At 44.3% G+C, this 16,738-nt stretch overlaps 1 protein-coding gene across 2 annotated transcripts in view; it reads left to right on the top strand.

The window, feature by feature from the left end:
• Nucleotides 1-16,042, top strand: part of IGDCC3 (immunoglobulin superfamily DCC subclass member 3) — a 319,513-nt gene extending 303,471 nt beyond the window's left edge. The window contains exons 10-14 of one of the 2 annotated variants that reach the window (XM_069222838.1): nucleotides 7,440-7,628; nucleotides 8,358-8,462; nucleotides 8,965-9,103; nucleotides 13,463-13,670; nucleotides 15,539-16,042. In XM_069222838.1, the coding sequence (XP_069078939.1) occupies nucleotides 7,440-7,628; nucleotides 8,358-8,462; nucleotides 8,965-9,103; nucleotides 13,463-13,670; nucleotides 15,539-15,736 (839 nt within the window). In that variant the 3' untranslated portion in view covers nucleotides 15,737-16,042. The remainder of the gene's footprint in view (nucleotides 1-7,439; nucleotides 7,629-8,357; nucleotides 8,463-8,964; nucleotides 9,104-13,462; nucleotides 13,671-15,538) is intronic. The other variant, XM_069222837.1, reaches the window with a different exon arrangement.
• The last annotated feature ends 696 nt before the right edge of the window (nucleotides 16,043-16,738 follow it).

The raw sequence follows: 16,738 nt of genomic DNA, 5'->3' as shown, positions 1-16,738 counted from the left end.
ACTGCACCCACCTGGAAGGGGATGTCTGGAGGGGTCCACAGGACCCCTTTTTAGAGGGCTGCCTTTAGAAGGCGCACTGAAAGTGCGCTGCCCTTTGGTGGCGTACTTTCATTGCACAAAGGGTAGCGCACTTTCAGTGCACCTTTTGAAGGTATGTTTGCCCTTGGGCCCACATCGGTAATACTGTGTGAGTGCACAGGCAAATAGATTACCTCATTTGCATGGGGCCTCCCCCCATGCAAATGAGGGAACACCCTCTAATGATAGCGCTGTTGCTATATGTGCGCCAGCACTATTTGTTTTACAGAAGTGGCCACACAGGCATTTGCAGCCCCTTCTGTAATACCAAAGTGCCCTGAGGGTGCACAAAGCGGGTGCAAACACCCGTTGCGCCACCAGGACACCTGTGTAATACGGCCCGTGTTGTGGAACATGAGATCTTAGAGCATACCTTAAATAATATTCTTCATAATAACAATCACCATTACTATAGTTCACAAATTAAACTAAACAACATGTTATTATTTCCTAGCTCAGCAGTACTTATTAGGAAGGATGAAGGACTGACCCAGGAAATGATGCACACAGATTTTTGTTACTTGTAGGCGGGGAACCCATTGAGCATTTCAAAAGAACATATTGACAGTTCTGTTATTAAGGGCCTGATTGTCTGCGCCTAAATTAAAATTAATGTATAAAAAGCATGTTTTATGTTAGGGTGAGTTGGCGGTCATTTCTGGTTGGTCCACCCTTTAAAGGTAAGCAAACACCCATAAACTTGTATAGTTGTTAGCATTCACACCTCCGCCGGTAGTGTCCCACCCTGAAACTACACACAAATTTGCCCGTGTGAAAGACACAATTCAGTCCCTTTCCTTGTTAGGAAAATGAAGGGAGCATTGCCAGGGAGGAAAGGTTTTTCCCCCTGAAGAAAAATGTTTGCTCTGTGGAGAAATTAGTTACGTCTGCAGATGCAAATGTGTGGCCCATTACATATCATTTAATTATCCATCAATTGGAAAATTCAGTGTCCATAAACACTCTGTTTATTCTGGGAATCTATAACAGAGACCTGGTTCCAGTACTCTGAGGGATTCTTTGTGAATGTCATAAAAGTTTGCAATCTTCTGTGTAACAGTAATCTTACAGTAGCAGATTTTTGATTTTTAGAATCAGGCCCGTCAATCACTCAATCAGCATTTGTAGAGCGCAGCACTGTCATCCCTGGGGGTATCTGGGCGCTGGAGATTACTGTCATTGGTGTATCAAAACATGAGGGCTCCCCCCTGCAAAATAGATGGAGGTGGCCCCCCACGCTTCAGATCCAGTTAAGAGATCTCAGGCCAGAGTCCCACTGCCCATGCAGAGTGCCAGAGGGGCCTCCCCTGGAGCACCCCTCTTCCCCCCACTCACTTCAGGGGCTGCAGGGACTATTGTTACTACCAATATGATGTTCTGTTTATGATTACAAATAAGCACTCATAAGAACTTCACAACTCTGACAAAATAAAAGGTTATTTTATTGATGGTTAGACTCAGATTAGAAAGGTCAGAAATGTACCACTCTTTAAAGTACGTGATTTGTCTGAAAGTCTCTAAAGTGATATCCCATGCGAATAAAGTAAGGAGGGTTGTCTCCCCCTACAACTGCATGTTTCACTTCGGCGTTTCCCAAACTAATCTTCTTCCCTCATGCATGGCCTCAGACACCATTTTTTTTTCAAATGTGTGGCGAAGTTTGGACTTGCGGTTACTCAGACCTCACAAAAGAACATTCACTTGATCTGTAATTTTTGTTCCTGGCATCCAAGCGAAAAGGCAAATCCATCACAAACTTACATAATAGGAGGGGTGGAAGACCCTGCCCCATCATTAATTTTGACAACCTCAGTGTAAGGCTCCAGCTGACCCAGAAGGATATCCACTTTCACATTACACTGTCAAGGAGCTCTTGGCACTTGACCCAAATCAACAGAACAACTGCTGCCACACGTCCTCCTTGCAATCAACAAAAGGACCCTTCATCTGCTGCCACTGCCACTTCTTATGCAACACAGGTCTGCCAACCAGAACGGGATCCCGTGCCACTTCCATTCATAAGACTACTAGCAATCTGTAACCACTCCAGTGCATCCTGCTCAATGTCTGATCCCTCTGCAAGCACCCCAGGGAAATTTGAGACACCATCATCAGCCTCTACCCTGATGTGGCCTTCATCACCAAAACGTGACTCAACTCCTCCTCGAACCCCGAGATCACCACTGCAGCTCATAACGACTACAAGATGATACACTGAGACCACCCCAACAGACTCGGCGGGGGCATCAGCATCATCTTCAAAGAAACCATCCGATGCACCGTCACCGACATCGACCTCACGCCTCTCATGGAACACTTCAACTTCCAACTACAGACCGATGCCAAGACCATGAGGAGGCAACCTCGTATACAGACCCCCAGGACCCTGACCAGATTTCTGTGACACCATCTCTAACCTCATTGCACCTCTAGCCATCAACTCTTACCACTAGGTCCTACTCAACAACCTCAATTTCCACATTGATGACCCCAACGACAGCAACTCCACCTGCCTCCGCAAGAACCTAAACAACATTGGCATCACTGAAACTGGTCACCGAACCCACACACAAAGCCAGTCACACACTTGACTCCATCATCACCGCCAGCGACAGAATCAAATTCAGCCACGTCACAGAACTCACCTGAACCAAGCACACCATCATCTACTTCACGATCTCCAGCGCTTAGTGTGCCATCTACCTGCATCACAGCTCCTCAGACCATGACCAAGCTGCCGAGAACTTTCCCGCATGGATCATAAATTGCACCTACAGAGTTGCCCCGTTGAAAGTAGCAAAAGCCAGCAAACCCTCAAAGCATGCCAGCTGGTACGACCCAGCACTCAGAACCATCAAGCACAACTGCTATTGACTTGTAAAATGATGGTGGACCACAAGGAACCCCTCTGACAGAGCCGCTCATAAAGCAGCCATCAGAAACTACCATCTACGCATCAAGGAAGCCAAGAAAACAGCCATCATAACCTGCATCGAAATAGCAGCCAACTACGCTTCAAAATACCAAGGAATTCTCCAAACCGACAGTCACAGAAAACACTATCCACCCCTCCCAAGAACTCAGCATCTCTCTCTCAAAATACTTTCACACCAAGATCACTACATCTACAACAGTTTCAACCCCTAACCATTGTCTCTCAACTTCAGCTACCTCAACCAACCAACGAACAGCAGCCGAACCATCACAATCTAATCCCTGCTCACCACTCAGACCACCATGGCCATTATGTCTTCCATCAACTCTGGTGTGCCCACTGACTCCTTTCCCCACCGACTCTTCAACCTCAGAACCATCGTAATCAGCACCAAACTCACCAGCATCATATGGAAACACACAGAGGCCTGACCCCCCTCCTAAAGAAACCCTCTGCTGACTCCAGTGATCTAAAAAATTAGCGACTAATTTCCCTGCTCCTACACCCAGCTGAAGTACTCGAGAAAGCCATCAACCAACAACTCACTGAACACACGGAACAAAATCATCTACCTGACGCCTCCCAATCAGGTCTCCATGCCAACAACAGCACTGAGACCGCGCTGATTGCTGCCAAAGATGACATCAGATTTCTCTTTGACTGCGGAGAAACTGTGGCCCTGATCATCCTCGACCTCTGTACTGCATTTGACACCGTCTTCCACCACGCCCTCGTTAACATATTTTACAAGGGAACATCACTAACAACACAGTTGATGCAGCGCTATGCATTGACCACGCTGCCATTACCACACATTTGTGTTTAGCATGCATGCCTTCACCGTGCATACTCGTGGTAACTGCAGAGAGAGCAGTCCGGGCGGAACAGGAACGAGCAGCGATCAGAGGAGAGAGAGGTAAGTGGGGTTGAGTTTTGGGGGGGTTGGGGTAGTTTTTAGGACAGGGTAGGTTTTAAGGTTTAGGGCGAGGTGGGGGCTCGTGGTAGTTTTTAGGACAGGGCAGGGTAGGTTTTATAACAGGGCTGGGAAGCTTTTAGGGTTTAGGGTGGGGTTGTTTTTAGGACAGGGAAGGGTAGCTTTTAGGGTTTAGGGCGGGGTTGGGGTAGTTTTTAGGACAAGGCAGGGTAGGTTTTAGGACAGGGTAGGTTTTAGGGTTTAGTGCATGGCAGGGGGTCAGGATCGTTTTTAGGATTCAGGGTGGGGCAGGAGTGGGGGTTTAGTTTTTAAACAGGATGGGGTAGTTTTTAGTACAGGGTAGATTTTAGGGTTTAGGCTGAGGGGAGTTTTTAGGACAGGATGTGGTAGGTTTTAGGGCCGGGTAGCTTTTATGGTTGGGTGGGGGGGTTGGGGTAGTATTTAGGTGAGGACCGGGTAGATTTTAGGGTTTTGAGTGGGGGGTCGGGGTAGTTTTGTGGACAGGGTGGGTAGGTTTTAGGACAGGGCAGGGTAGCTTTTAGGATTTAGGGTGAAGGTGGGGAGTCAGGGTAGTTTTAAAAAAAGGGTGGGGTGGGTTTAGGGTTCAGGGTCGGGGTGGGAGGTCAGGGTAGTTTTTAGGACAGGGTGGGGTACGTTTTAGGACAGGGTAGGTTTTAGGGTTTGGGGCAGGGTAGTTTTTAGGTCAAGGCGGGGTAGCTTTTAGGGTTTAGGGTGTAGGAGGGGGATCAGGGTAGTTTTTAGGACAGGGCGGGTAGGTTTTGGGATTTAGGGGTAGTTTTTAGGACAAGGTGGGTTAGTTTTTAGGACAGGCTAAGTTTTAGGGTTTAGAGTTAGGGTAGTTTTTAGGACAGGGCGGGTAGGTTTTAGGAAAAGGCAGGGTAACTTTTAGGGTTTAGGGCAGGGGAGTGGTAGTTTTTAGGACAGGGCAGGGTAGGGTGTGGGTGGGGGCAGGGTCGTTTTTAGAACAGTGTGGGGTAGGCCTTAGGACAGTGTAGATTTTTCGTTGTAGGGCAGGGTGTCTGGGTAGTTGTTTTTAATACAGGGTGGGGGTAGTTTTTAGAGCAGAGTAGGTTTTAGGGTTTAGGGCAGGCTAAGGGTTGGGTTAGTTTTCAGAACTTGGCAATGTGGGTTTTAGGGCAGGGTAGGGCAGGGGTTAGGACTCAGGACAGTGGCAGAAGGGGCAGTTTTAAGGGCTTGGGTGGGTGGAGTATGGTGTCAGGTACTGTGGGTGGGGGAGAATTTACTTAGCATCTTTCTTTACCAATCATGCTTTTACAATGAAATTCGTTGTAAAGGCATGTGTGGTAAAGACGCGGTCATTGTAGAGACTGCGTTGTAGAGGCATGTGTGATATAGACATGCGTTGTTCCATCATACATCCACTTTTCAACATCGGCATACAGCAAAACGCCCTCTATGGGACCACCTCTTTTCTTATAGGTCGCACACAGAGCATCCATCTGCATCCCTTCACCTCCGAACCCAAGGAAATCATATGCAGTGTACCCCAAGGATCTTCCCTCAGCCGCACCCTGTTCAACACCTACATGTCCCCCCCCCAACAGACATCATCAGATCTCATGGACTCAACATATTCTCCTAATCTGATGGCACTCAAATAATCCCATCGCTCACTGAGGACCCCTCTAGTTCCAAAACCAGCCTCTGTGACGCCATGACCAAAGTAGCCAACTGAATGAGAGACAACTGCCTCAAACTCAACTCTGACCAGACAGAAGTACTAATCTTCGGGAAGAGCACCTCCGCTTGGGACCACAGCTGGTGGCCAGAAGAACCCAGACCAACCACAACCAGAGACCATGCACGCAACCTAGGCATCACCCTCGACAACAAACTGACCATGAAACGACAGGTCAATGCAGTCGCCTCCTCCTGCTTCAACACCCTTTGCATGGTCCCCAAAATCTTCAGATGGATCCCAGTCAACACCAGAAAAACCATCACCCAGGCCCTCGTCATCAGCCGCCTCAACTATGGCAACACACTCTACGCTGGCATCTCCTCAAAAAACTCCTGGGCCTCCCCAAATGGACCCACAACACCCCCCACCTCAGCCTCCCCTGGCTTCCCATCCATAAAAGATGCCAGTTCAAGATCCTCACTCATGCTTACAAAGCTTTACATGATCAAGGACCATTCTACATCAACCATTGACTGAACTTCCATCTACCCTCAAGACCCCTGTGCTCCTCCTCTGTTCCCCTTGCGCACCCCCCGCATTTGTCACAGCAGGGGTCGTTCCTTCTCCTACATCACCACCAAGACCTGGAACAACCTGCCCGCACCTCCAAACAGCACCCTCCCTGGCAGACTTCAGAAAGAAACTCAAGACCTGGCTGTTCCGGACCCTCAACGCCCAGATACCCCTAGAGGTGACAGTGCTGCGCCTTACAAATGCTGTTTGACTGATTGATTGATACATAAACTAATGAGGCCAATGATAGCCTAACCTGCGTTGCCACCAATAACTGAAGCAAAACTGCTGTATACAAACCTTGTGCTGCGTGACAGATGACTCTCACAATAGCAGAGTGGTAGCACCAAAGATGCGGTTTGAATTGCAGACGACATGCTTCCTAAACACTTCTGGTGTGATGGGAAGTGTTGAATTCACTGGGTTGGAAATTATGCAGATCCCTGCTGTATGCCAGAGCTTGGCACACACTTCATTTTTATGGAGATCCCATGAGGAATAACCACAATATCTCAATTCTTCCATCGCTGTGGCAGCTGATCTGGACAAATGAAACATGTGACTTCAACTCTGGCCTCAACTTAGATAACGGCAGGAGCAAGGTAGTGAGTGTTAGCAATATTATGCAAAGCAAGCAAGCTAACCAGGGAATTGGTTTTTTAGCAGAGGTGATATAGACTGTCCAGTTCTTCCATCAGCACTCAGCATTCTCACATTGGCTTTGGCCTTGATGGTGATGCTAAGGCCAGTGCTGAGTGTAAGGGTGGTGAAACCGAGAAGTGACAGGATGGCTCCAGCGGAAGCTGCAGCTAAAGTCCCGGAGTCGAAGGGTGCAGCAAGGAAATTAGTCAGCTCTCAGTGACTTGAACTATCTAAAAAAAAAAGGCCTTCAATGGCTAATGAGTAGATGGTGAGTCAGAAAGATTTGACAATGCTACGTAGTGTTTCCAATGTGGGTTAGCAAGTGCGGTACAAGAGAGCTGCCTACTGCCCTTGTGGTGTCACAATACTTCATAATGTTTAACAGTACACAGCACTGGTAACTGCAAAGCCACATTTACAGCAACACTGCGCCACACGCTGAAACAATGTAAATTTGTAAGCCAATTGTTAAGATGTGTATGGCCACATGAGATGCTTAGGTTACGGACACCACATGTGTCTTATAGGTGCTGTGTATGAGATTAGTTGTAGATTATGGGGCCAGCTTGTTGTTACTCTAAGCACTTACACTTCTCTACCTTGTCTCTTTTCAGTCCCAGCAATGCCTTCGCTTTACATAAAGGTCTTGAACGCTACAGCCATGCAAGCTCAGTGGGAGCCGTCTGCCAAGCTGGGGCTGCATGACGGATTTAAGCTTTACTACCGCAAGGTGCATACACCCCACTACACCGGACCGAAGATCCTGCCTAGCAATGTGACCTTGTTCAACATTACTCACCTTGGTAAGAACACTGCACTGTCCTGTAATATTGCTGGCCTCGGTAAGAGTGCTGCAGTAACATGTAACATTATTCATATAGGGCACCCCTCTGTAACAACATTGTTTGCCTGGAAAACACTGTTACAGGATCCTTCAGTTTTACTCACCTAGATAAGAGCGCTGAAGTATGCTGCAACATTACTCACCTTAGCAAAAGCAGTGCAAAGCAGTATGCTAGGCATTTGCAATCCAGGAGATAATCGTACAATTTGCTGTAGAAGCTCCCCTCTGAGAATGGTTAAGTAACAATCTGTACCATTTACAATTTGAGGAAAGACTAGTTTCAACATAAACTACAGTTGTAAAGCTACAACTAGTAATTTTACGGTTGTAAATATGTTCGTAGGAGGCTCCACCCTCTCACTGGAGTGGGTGGAGACATAGCTATATAATACCAAAGTCAACTGTTTTAATATAACTTTACTTTTTCATCCCCAGTTTTCTTTTTCACATTGATCCATATCAGTGATCTATAACAGCAAAAATGAAGTTTAAATTTGTCATGGTCTAAGGGAAACAAACCATTTAAACTCTCACCTATTAACCAGGGTGTTAACTATCTGTAGTGTCACCTCTGTATTGAAGATTTTTTGTCTCCGATGTGTTTGTAATGAGACATTAAAGGCACGAGTGGAGCAGGTGAGTTACAAAGACTAAAATGCATATATTTTTTTTACATTTTCTGCCTCAGATTCATCAGTTGTGTATGAAGTTAAACTCCTGGCCTATAACCAGCATGGGGATGGAAATGCAACTGTGCGCTTTGTGTCCCTGAAGGAAACTGCGGAGCGAACAGGTATGGATTCAGCCCTTTCTTCCTTAATGGCAATCATTGAAGTTTCCTCCTGTAGGCTGTTTCCCACATTACCTAATGGCAACTCCAGTCAATCTGTAGGTGATTATCATGATACTGAATAACAATCACTGCATTACTTTTCTTTAGGCGGGCACTACAGTCGTCTGTGTGTAGAAGAACTGAAATGCACTACTATAAATTACAGTTGTATACAAAACGTGGTTTGATCCTATTCAGGCCCATGAAGATTTTTGTCACAATACTCTGAGCATCCCGTCTCCTCCTACGGAACTGTAGTGTCCAACTGGGGCCTGGGCAGCTCTAAAGAAAAGGCCTGGCCAGACGAGAGCACTACACCGTTAATCTGTCTTTTGATATCCTTGGGCTTGGGCCCAGTAAACAAAATGGCCCATTCTTAGTTCATTCTGCCTCTAGCATGGTACTTTCTTTACTCTTAAGAGATATTTATAAATCCTTTCTTCTCTTTCACTTCCCTGAACAGCACTGAACCCACACTGTGACTGCGTCAAAGATGACCAGAGCAATAAGACTTCCACCACTGGCATCATCATCGGCATACACATTGGAGTCACCTGCATCATCTTCTGCGTGCTCTTTCTCATGTTCGGCTACCGGGGACGGTAAGGTTTCCGAAACATAATTTCACTGACCTCTTTGTATTTCTCTGTCTGAATTCTCTGTTTATTCTTATTTTTCATTACTTTTTTTTTAAGGCTAACTAATATCTGACACTTGTTTAAAGTCTTCATTAGTCAATGTAGAAGCATCCTTTAAACAGTTCAGCACGAGCATCCTTGACTTTGAATTTCAGCATTCAGACCAGCTCCCTAGATTAATCTAAGGTGCGATTTGATGGACATCGCCTCTTTGGACTGATTGTGGCTGAAGAACTCAAGGTGGAGTTTGTTTAGAGCTCTTGTGCATTTGAAATGCGGAGAGGGTGCCATGCCTTCTAGGCCTTGTTCTGCTTGTCTAATATAAACTCCCAAAGCTTTTTTAGCATTCAATAAATTATTATTTGCCCTCCCATGCAGACTTTTAGCCCTCTCTGTGGGGGTCATTAATTGATTTTCCTGCCCGAACCTGAAGTGGTTTGAGTGACCGTCACCATGACTTACAGTCCTTTGGCGAATGAGGAAAGGGTTTCTGATACTGGAGCCAATTAAGGAGCCTGTGATGGAAATCCTACAGTTCACCCACCTAAAAATGGGGAGGGGGAATCACAAGTTTGGTTGATGCACTGCATCCGTATTATCAGTTCGGCAACCTTGTCCAGAAACAGGTAAGTCACACACTGGCTTCTTATTTCGCAGTGAGTACAGCACAGTGACAGGTGTCAAAGAAAGAGGAGGGTAACAATCAACCATCCACTCTCCGCTCTGCTTCCTTGCGCTCCCCTGCTTGAGAATCCCGAGCTCAAGAGTCTGGACATTCCATACTGAGCAAGCAAGGCAAAAGGAAAGGTACAGATATCAAACACAACAAATTGTCAAACTTCAAATGGGTACATTATAGCAAAGAGGAAGCAGGCAGCAGTTTCTTTCCCAAGGCTACCAACAGCCATATCACAATAAAGAAAGCCGCTAGGTACACCATGTCAATAAACATCGGTCAATGAAGGTCCTTCAGGAATGAGGGAGGAGTAAGCTCAGTGCCGCAGAGGCTCATCCGTACTGGTGTTAGTACATCAGTCCCCAACCCTGATCATACCACCTCGATCAAGGGCTGTCTGAAGTTTTAGTCACACCAATGAAAAACAAAATTGCCTCAGGCAAATGGGTGCTACAAATAATTAAAACAAGCATTTGCAATGCAATGGGTCTCGCATTTGCTCGAGTTAGAGCGATTAGGGTTGTAAACTCCTAATCGGACTTTTCTTGCCACATAAATTGAAAATTCAAAGTAAAACAGTTTCACATAAGCGAGCTGATTCACAGCGCCATGGACACCATGAGCATTAGCATGAAGAGATACACAAAAGGAAAAAGAAGTTCGCTCGCAGGCAACCTTATCAGCAAAAGTGTAATTACCCATGTAACAGGGGCGATGGCCAATGCGCTAGCAAACCTCCCCAAGGAGGGACAAACGTAAACCACTTACCAATGTCATCAAAGGATTTTTGAAGTGCAAGCCCACGAACACGAACGAGTGGTAGTGATGGGTGTAAGGTGGGCTTTGTTAAAAGCCCAGATACATACCAACACGTCGGAAAAGCAGCGCTTGTGCGCTGCTATGCTCGACCTAAAAATGCTTTTTATATATTTTTTCAAGAAAACACAAAATTGCAAACCAAAAACAACAAGAATAAAGCAAGTTCACCTTCCCGTACTACTGGAAATAAGTGCAATTGCTTCACCGAAAGGTGGCCATAAGTACATTATTTTACAAGAAGGTCAAGGTGAATATTCATACCCTCATTTGTACTCTGCTGAAGAGAGGAGAAAACAGAAAGTATGAGGAAAAAGTGCATTCCGGCTTGCACATTTTGCTTTTATTTAAACCATGTCTGCACCAGTGGAGAACAGGCATTTAACTCTATCCAAAAAAGCATTTTTATAGAGTGGGAGGTGGGGAATACATGCGGTAACATTTCTGTTTTCTTTCCATTTTTTTTTATTGTATATTTTCTTCTTACCTCGATTTACACTTGACCGACTCACTGACGGGATGGAGTGGAAAGCTCTGAAAATATCACCTGGGTCGGGATGGCAATTTTGGAGTTGGCAGCATTTTGAAACCTATTTGTCCCTTTTCTGGGGCTGCTGGAAAGTCAGTACTGACGTCCTGTCCTTCATAGCCCAGTCTCTGTCACTGTGCACACACTGAGCCATGTATTAGCACGAGGTGAGTAGAGGTGCATGGATCCAGACTTTCCATTCACGGGGGCCCACACATAAGATGCATAAAAACAAATTCAAAATGACCACCTTGCAAAAATATCATCCTGCTGCTGGGGCTGGGTGTTTACTTGACAACAGTTGACCTCAAAGATGGGTATTTTCACATCCTGGGGTATGAAGCTAACATCAGTTGATTGTTTACCTTATAGAATAAGGTCCTCATCAAGAGTGTTCATAAAATCTTTGGGGTAGATATTCTTAAGGTAAGCAATCTGCAGGAAGATTATGTATTTACCAGAAGTATGGCAACCCAGGGTTCATAACTTGTATTGTACCAGACGTCTCAACCTCTGAGTGAAAACTGTGATGAGACCATCCAAAATGATGGCATTTTTGTATACATCCAATCCTATATGCAGATCAGCATGAGACAAATACAAAATTATTTCTCAAATCAGTGGTCGGAGTCCTTGGGACTGGCACAATGTGGTTCTTGCATCTTAGACTGAACTTTGTGGTGGGCAAGCTCATAACCAGTTCCAACTGAGAGAGTTACATCAGATGTGAGTCACACAGGCATGGGGCACACTTGAGCAATCTTCTTGTCAGGTATTGTGGTCCGTCAGTTTATTAAAGTGTTCATAACATAGGTCACTCCCTGTTCACACAAGTATTACTGCAGTATTTGCTGCACATGCCCAATAATCATTGGGCCGCATGCCCATTAGAGTATGGATCTGCTCTGACTGTATATATGAAGAGTTCACAGCAATTCTCGCTATTCAGCAATCTTTGCATTCATGCTTTTCTAGAATGTGTGCCGGGAAGGCATCCCCCAAAATAGGCGTACTTCAACATTGAGTTCAACATTGTATTAAGTAGCTTAATATTATGTCGTTTTGAACTAATCAATATGGTATATTTGAAGTGTTTAATTAGCAAAGTAGCATTTTTAGTGTCAATGACCTACCTTCACAGGTCAAGTGAAAAACAGGGGTCTGACTGTAAAACAGCCCTATTTGCAAGAACTTCATAGTAAAGTAATATTACTCACCCCTTCAAGATGTATGACCAGCTGTTATTTCAATTTTCATACAAAAACAAATATTCAATTAACATGTTTCTTCAAAACCCAACATCTGCAACCACATAATGTTAAATACTTTGGATGTCGGGAGGACAATAAGGTATTGCATGGGTAACAAAAACCTGTAGATCAAACACAGCAATTGTTTGTGGTGTATGTTCCTCAGTGTCTGGGAAAACGAGTAACAAAAATGAATACTTACTAGATGGATAGTCTAAACAGTTACGTTTTGTTACTGTTAGCTCGAAACAAGTTAGACAAAAAGTACGCCCATTGACAACTTTTATATGCATATTTTAATGCTCATTAACTTGAAAAATTGATAAAAGAATTTATGTAAAAAAGAGTTATATATAGAAAAACAGCTTCAATATATTTCATGTGGGAGATTTCATTTGGTGACGTATCTAAAGCTGAAACGACTTTTACTAAGTCTTACTGTACGGATATTCAGACTGCCACAAAGCAAGAATGGTTAGGCAGTTTTAGAGCATTTCTTTGCATCTACTTACACTGCAAGTCAACGTAACTAATGCATGACATGTGGAACTAGAATGGTGTCATGCTGCAAAAGTAAAACATCGCTTACTTGTAACAACAGATTTGCAGCTTGAGATTATCTAGTGTATATTCAGATGTTTTTCCAAAACCAACCACTCGATGTGAAAGTAGACTGGACCCGTATAAAATTAGAACGGCCTCAAGCATTAACCATATACTAACAGGTAACAACAACACACAAAATGTGGTGTTCACTGTTGTCAGTGGAGTTATTTGGAACACCTTGGTGGAAAACAACCAGTCTCTGTATTATGAAAAGTATTTGAAGATTCACTTCATGAATCCAGTTTGTCAAAACAATCTTGAAGATAATGGAGCAAAATAGTATGAAATTATATAGTTATAGTCTTCATAAGTAATTATAATCCAGCTATTTAAAGCTTTTCAATGTTGATTTCAAGTGAATCCATACCACAGATGCTGCATAAAGGCGCTGTTTTAACAGGTTGTTCCACTAACTCCATATTGGTTGTCTTTTCTTTTTCTCCCAGGTTACTTATTTGTAGAAAGGGGTCTGATCACCTGTCCACCCCGCAAGTGCCACGAAGCCAGCGCAGTCCTGGGGGTGTGGTTCTAAATGGCTTAGCCCACCGGGAAGTGGAGGAACTGCGTGACAGAGGGAAACAGCCAGAAATTAATGAAATGGAGATGTTGTTCCCTGATTTCCATCCTCAAGCTTCTCAGAATAAGGGAACCGTGGTAGGTGAAATCTTTAATGCTTAGTGACATCTGTGCTGATGGACACGTCCATGCAACTTCCATATGTTCCACTCCCATACACAAATCTGTTCTTGTTTTTGATTTTTTGTTTGTTTGTTATAACATGAACAATTCAATAGATTTGCAGGTTCTAAGCACTGTAACTAACAGGTGTTACTATTACCCAATTAAATCACACTCACTTTATTGGCCTCATAAGTAGGAATGGCTTTACTGGTTGTTATGTCTAACTTGACCACTTAGCTGCACCTTGCCCACGTTGTAACAGATGCCTAAGCAATTAAGCTCCTACATGCAACCACATTAGTCAGTGCAGCTACACTTTTCCACTGTAGGGCTTGATATTTAGGTTCTGAGGCAAAAAGCGATTACTGCACAGTTTCCAGGGTGGCTGTTGTCATTTACTACTGGTGCTTCTGGGTCATATCTACTTTTTCACTCCCAATGGGAAATGGTCTTTCTTTACACGTTGGTCAAAGAATGCAGTTAGCATTAAGATAGACACAGGAACAGAAATAGCACTATTTAAGTGCTGGGAGCCGCAAAGCCATATAACACAGGGCTTATTGATAATGTTATTCTGTAGCCAAGACATCAACCCAGCTTGGCAGCTCTTCAGCCTATAGGATGTCCTTCTCTTCAGGACTCCGCTCCTCTACTTGCAATGGGCACTGCAGCTTCCTGTTCTTCCAAGGCAGGGTAAAAAAGCAGGATATCTTCCAAATTCTAGGCCTTGCTTTCAGGGGCAGCTCCTCCACTATGGTCTTTAACACGATCGCACAAGGAAATGTGCAAAAAATGTTAGAACATAGACCATCTAGTCCTAAAATGGGCAATCAAGTCTGGAAGGTTGTCATAGTGGGGGTTAAACTTTGTTGGACATTTTAATGTAAAAATAATAGCTGTTTTACTCTTAACCTTGTTGTGTGAGTGTAGCTTCTTTTAAGAGATAATTTCTTTGCATTATAATGCTCTGGCAAGCGTGTGTGAGACGGCTATTAGTGGCAGTCGACAATGTGTCAGTATAGCTATCTTTTGCCTCCATAGTTGTACCACTTACGTCTTTACAAGTTATTTCTTAAACAGGTACGTTTAATTATACGGCAGACCATGACTGCGGGACACAGCACGTGACAACTGCACAGTCCCTAAATATACTGTATGCTTGCCCACCGCAGGAGGAGACTGGACTTGAAGTAGGGAGCAGGAGTTCCTGTTTTAGGAGGTGGAACCTCCGGTTTCAGGAGACACTATTCCCAGCTTCAGTTTGTGGGACTTACTTTTTCACGGGGCTGGGATTCTCGGTTGCAGGATGAGGCATTTTGAGTTTCTGTTTCAGAAAGCAGATCTTCGCGTTTAAGGCTGGAGGGCCTGTTGTTGGTTGAGGAGCTAGGACTTCTTGTACCAGGAGGCAGGGTTTGGTGTTTCTGTGTACCGTGAGTCACTCGTAATATACCTGTTGTCGGTAATTTTTTTACTTTTGAGAATAGCTAGTACATATTGTAAGCACCGTCTTTACATTGTGCGATATAGCTAGTACATATTGTGAGCTCAGTCTTTACATTATGTGATTATATGAGTGAATATGAATCTGGCATAGATACAAATGTAAAAACTCATATTGCAGGTATGTGACATTATTTCTGGACTATGTTCATGAGGACCTGACTTCCAATTTCACAACACTGGACGCTTAAGAAATACCAAATGTGACGCGTCTGGCCAGGTTTTGCTGTACCATATGAAAAATATGAAGACTATTCATTTTATGGTATTTGTAGAAAATGATTTGAGTATTTTCATAATGAATACCTTATTGGTTTCTCTTGTCTCCACTCAATTTCTAGGAGCATGTGCCCAAAATGCCTACCTCACTGGATGAGACCCAGATCTCAGTGCTCCCCATGGATGAGTACAGCGTCACAGAAGAGCAGCCTATCAGTCCCCTGTCGAGGCTATCACTGGGGGGCCATCAGTCCGGATCCCATGTCAGCTCTCCACTGGAAAGAGGAGCCTCGAACCACAGCCCTACTAGTGAAGGGTGAAACCATTGCTGCTCTCCCTCCAAGGCTCAGAGCATTCTCCAGGACTCGGCAAAGGAACTGCCACAGCTGGCTTTAACAGCAAGTTTTCAATCTCAGGTCAAATTGAAGATTTCTGCAATTTCTTTATTTTTTTGTACGGGGTGGTCTTTTAAATGTTTTATTTTCTATATATTGGAGGAGGGGAGAGGCAATTGCTCCCTCCTGCAACGTTTTTCTCTCAATCTCAGGCCTCCAATCATTTTTTTATTGTGACCTCATCAGGACTGGATCCTGATTTCGTTTTCTCTTATGTTACCACTGGCTGCTAAAAAAAAAAAAAAACTATCAGAAACATTATTTTGGGATGAGCCTCTTGAGAGGGACCGAGTTAAACAAAACCCCTTCCCTTCTTACACACCTGTGTCTCACCTGTCCTCTTGTCTCTTATCCTATTGGCAGCTGAAGGACTCTCCACACTGCCACTCGCCAGTATTCTTAATGTCAGTTTTGTTAACGTTTTTTCCTTTTGTTTTCACAAAACTATATCTTTTCCTAGTCCAAGTAATGGTCAACTCGACAGTAGGAGGAGGCAAATGAGAACAAAATCCAAATGGCCAACCTTTGACGGATGCCTGCAACTTTCTGTGGTTTCTGGATTATACACCCTTTCTCAGGAGACCTGTTTTCTTGTTGCTTGGCTGTTGACAACAAGAAAACAAAAAAACAAACATACACACAGAAGGAGGACTGGATGAAAAGCTTGTCGGACATAATTCCTCACTGAGCCAACTGCGAAAGACAAGGAAAGACTGTTCTAGTCAATATAAGTAATCTACCTCAACCTGATTGAATGTCGCCGCAGCCAATGGCGTGTCCTGCATTACTCAACAAGTAGTTGCATAAACTCTGCAAATACACTCGGTCAGTACACACACTTGGTACTACCTCAGAAAAGGAAAACACATGCTACGCACATCTAGCCGACCTGGGTATTTCTCCAGGATTTTGTTTGACAATTCTTTT

This window comes from Pleurodeles waltl, chromosome 3_1 (assembly GCF_031143425.1).
Source record: "Pleurodeles waltl isolate 20211129_DDA chromosome 3_1, aPleWal1.hap1.20221129, whole genome shotgun sequence".
In the NCBI taxonomy this organism is placed as follows: Eukaryota; Metazoa; Chordata; class Amphibia; order Caudata; family Salamandridae; genus Pleurodeles; species Pleurodeles waltl.
Note: the sequence above shows the minus strand (reverse complement) of the source record. Positions and strands in the feature narration are given on the sequence as shown.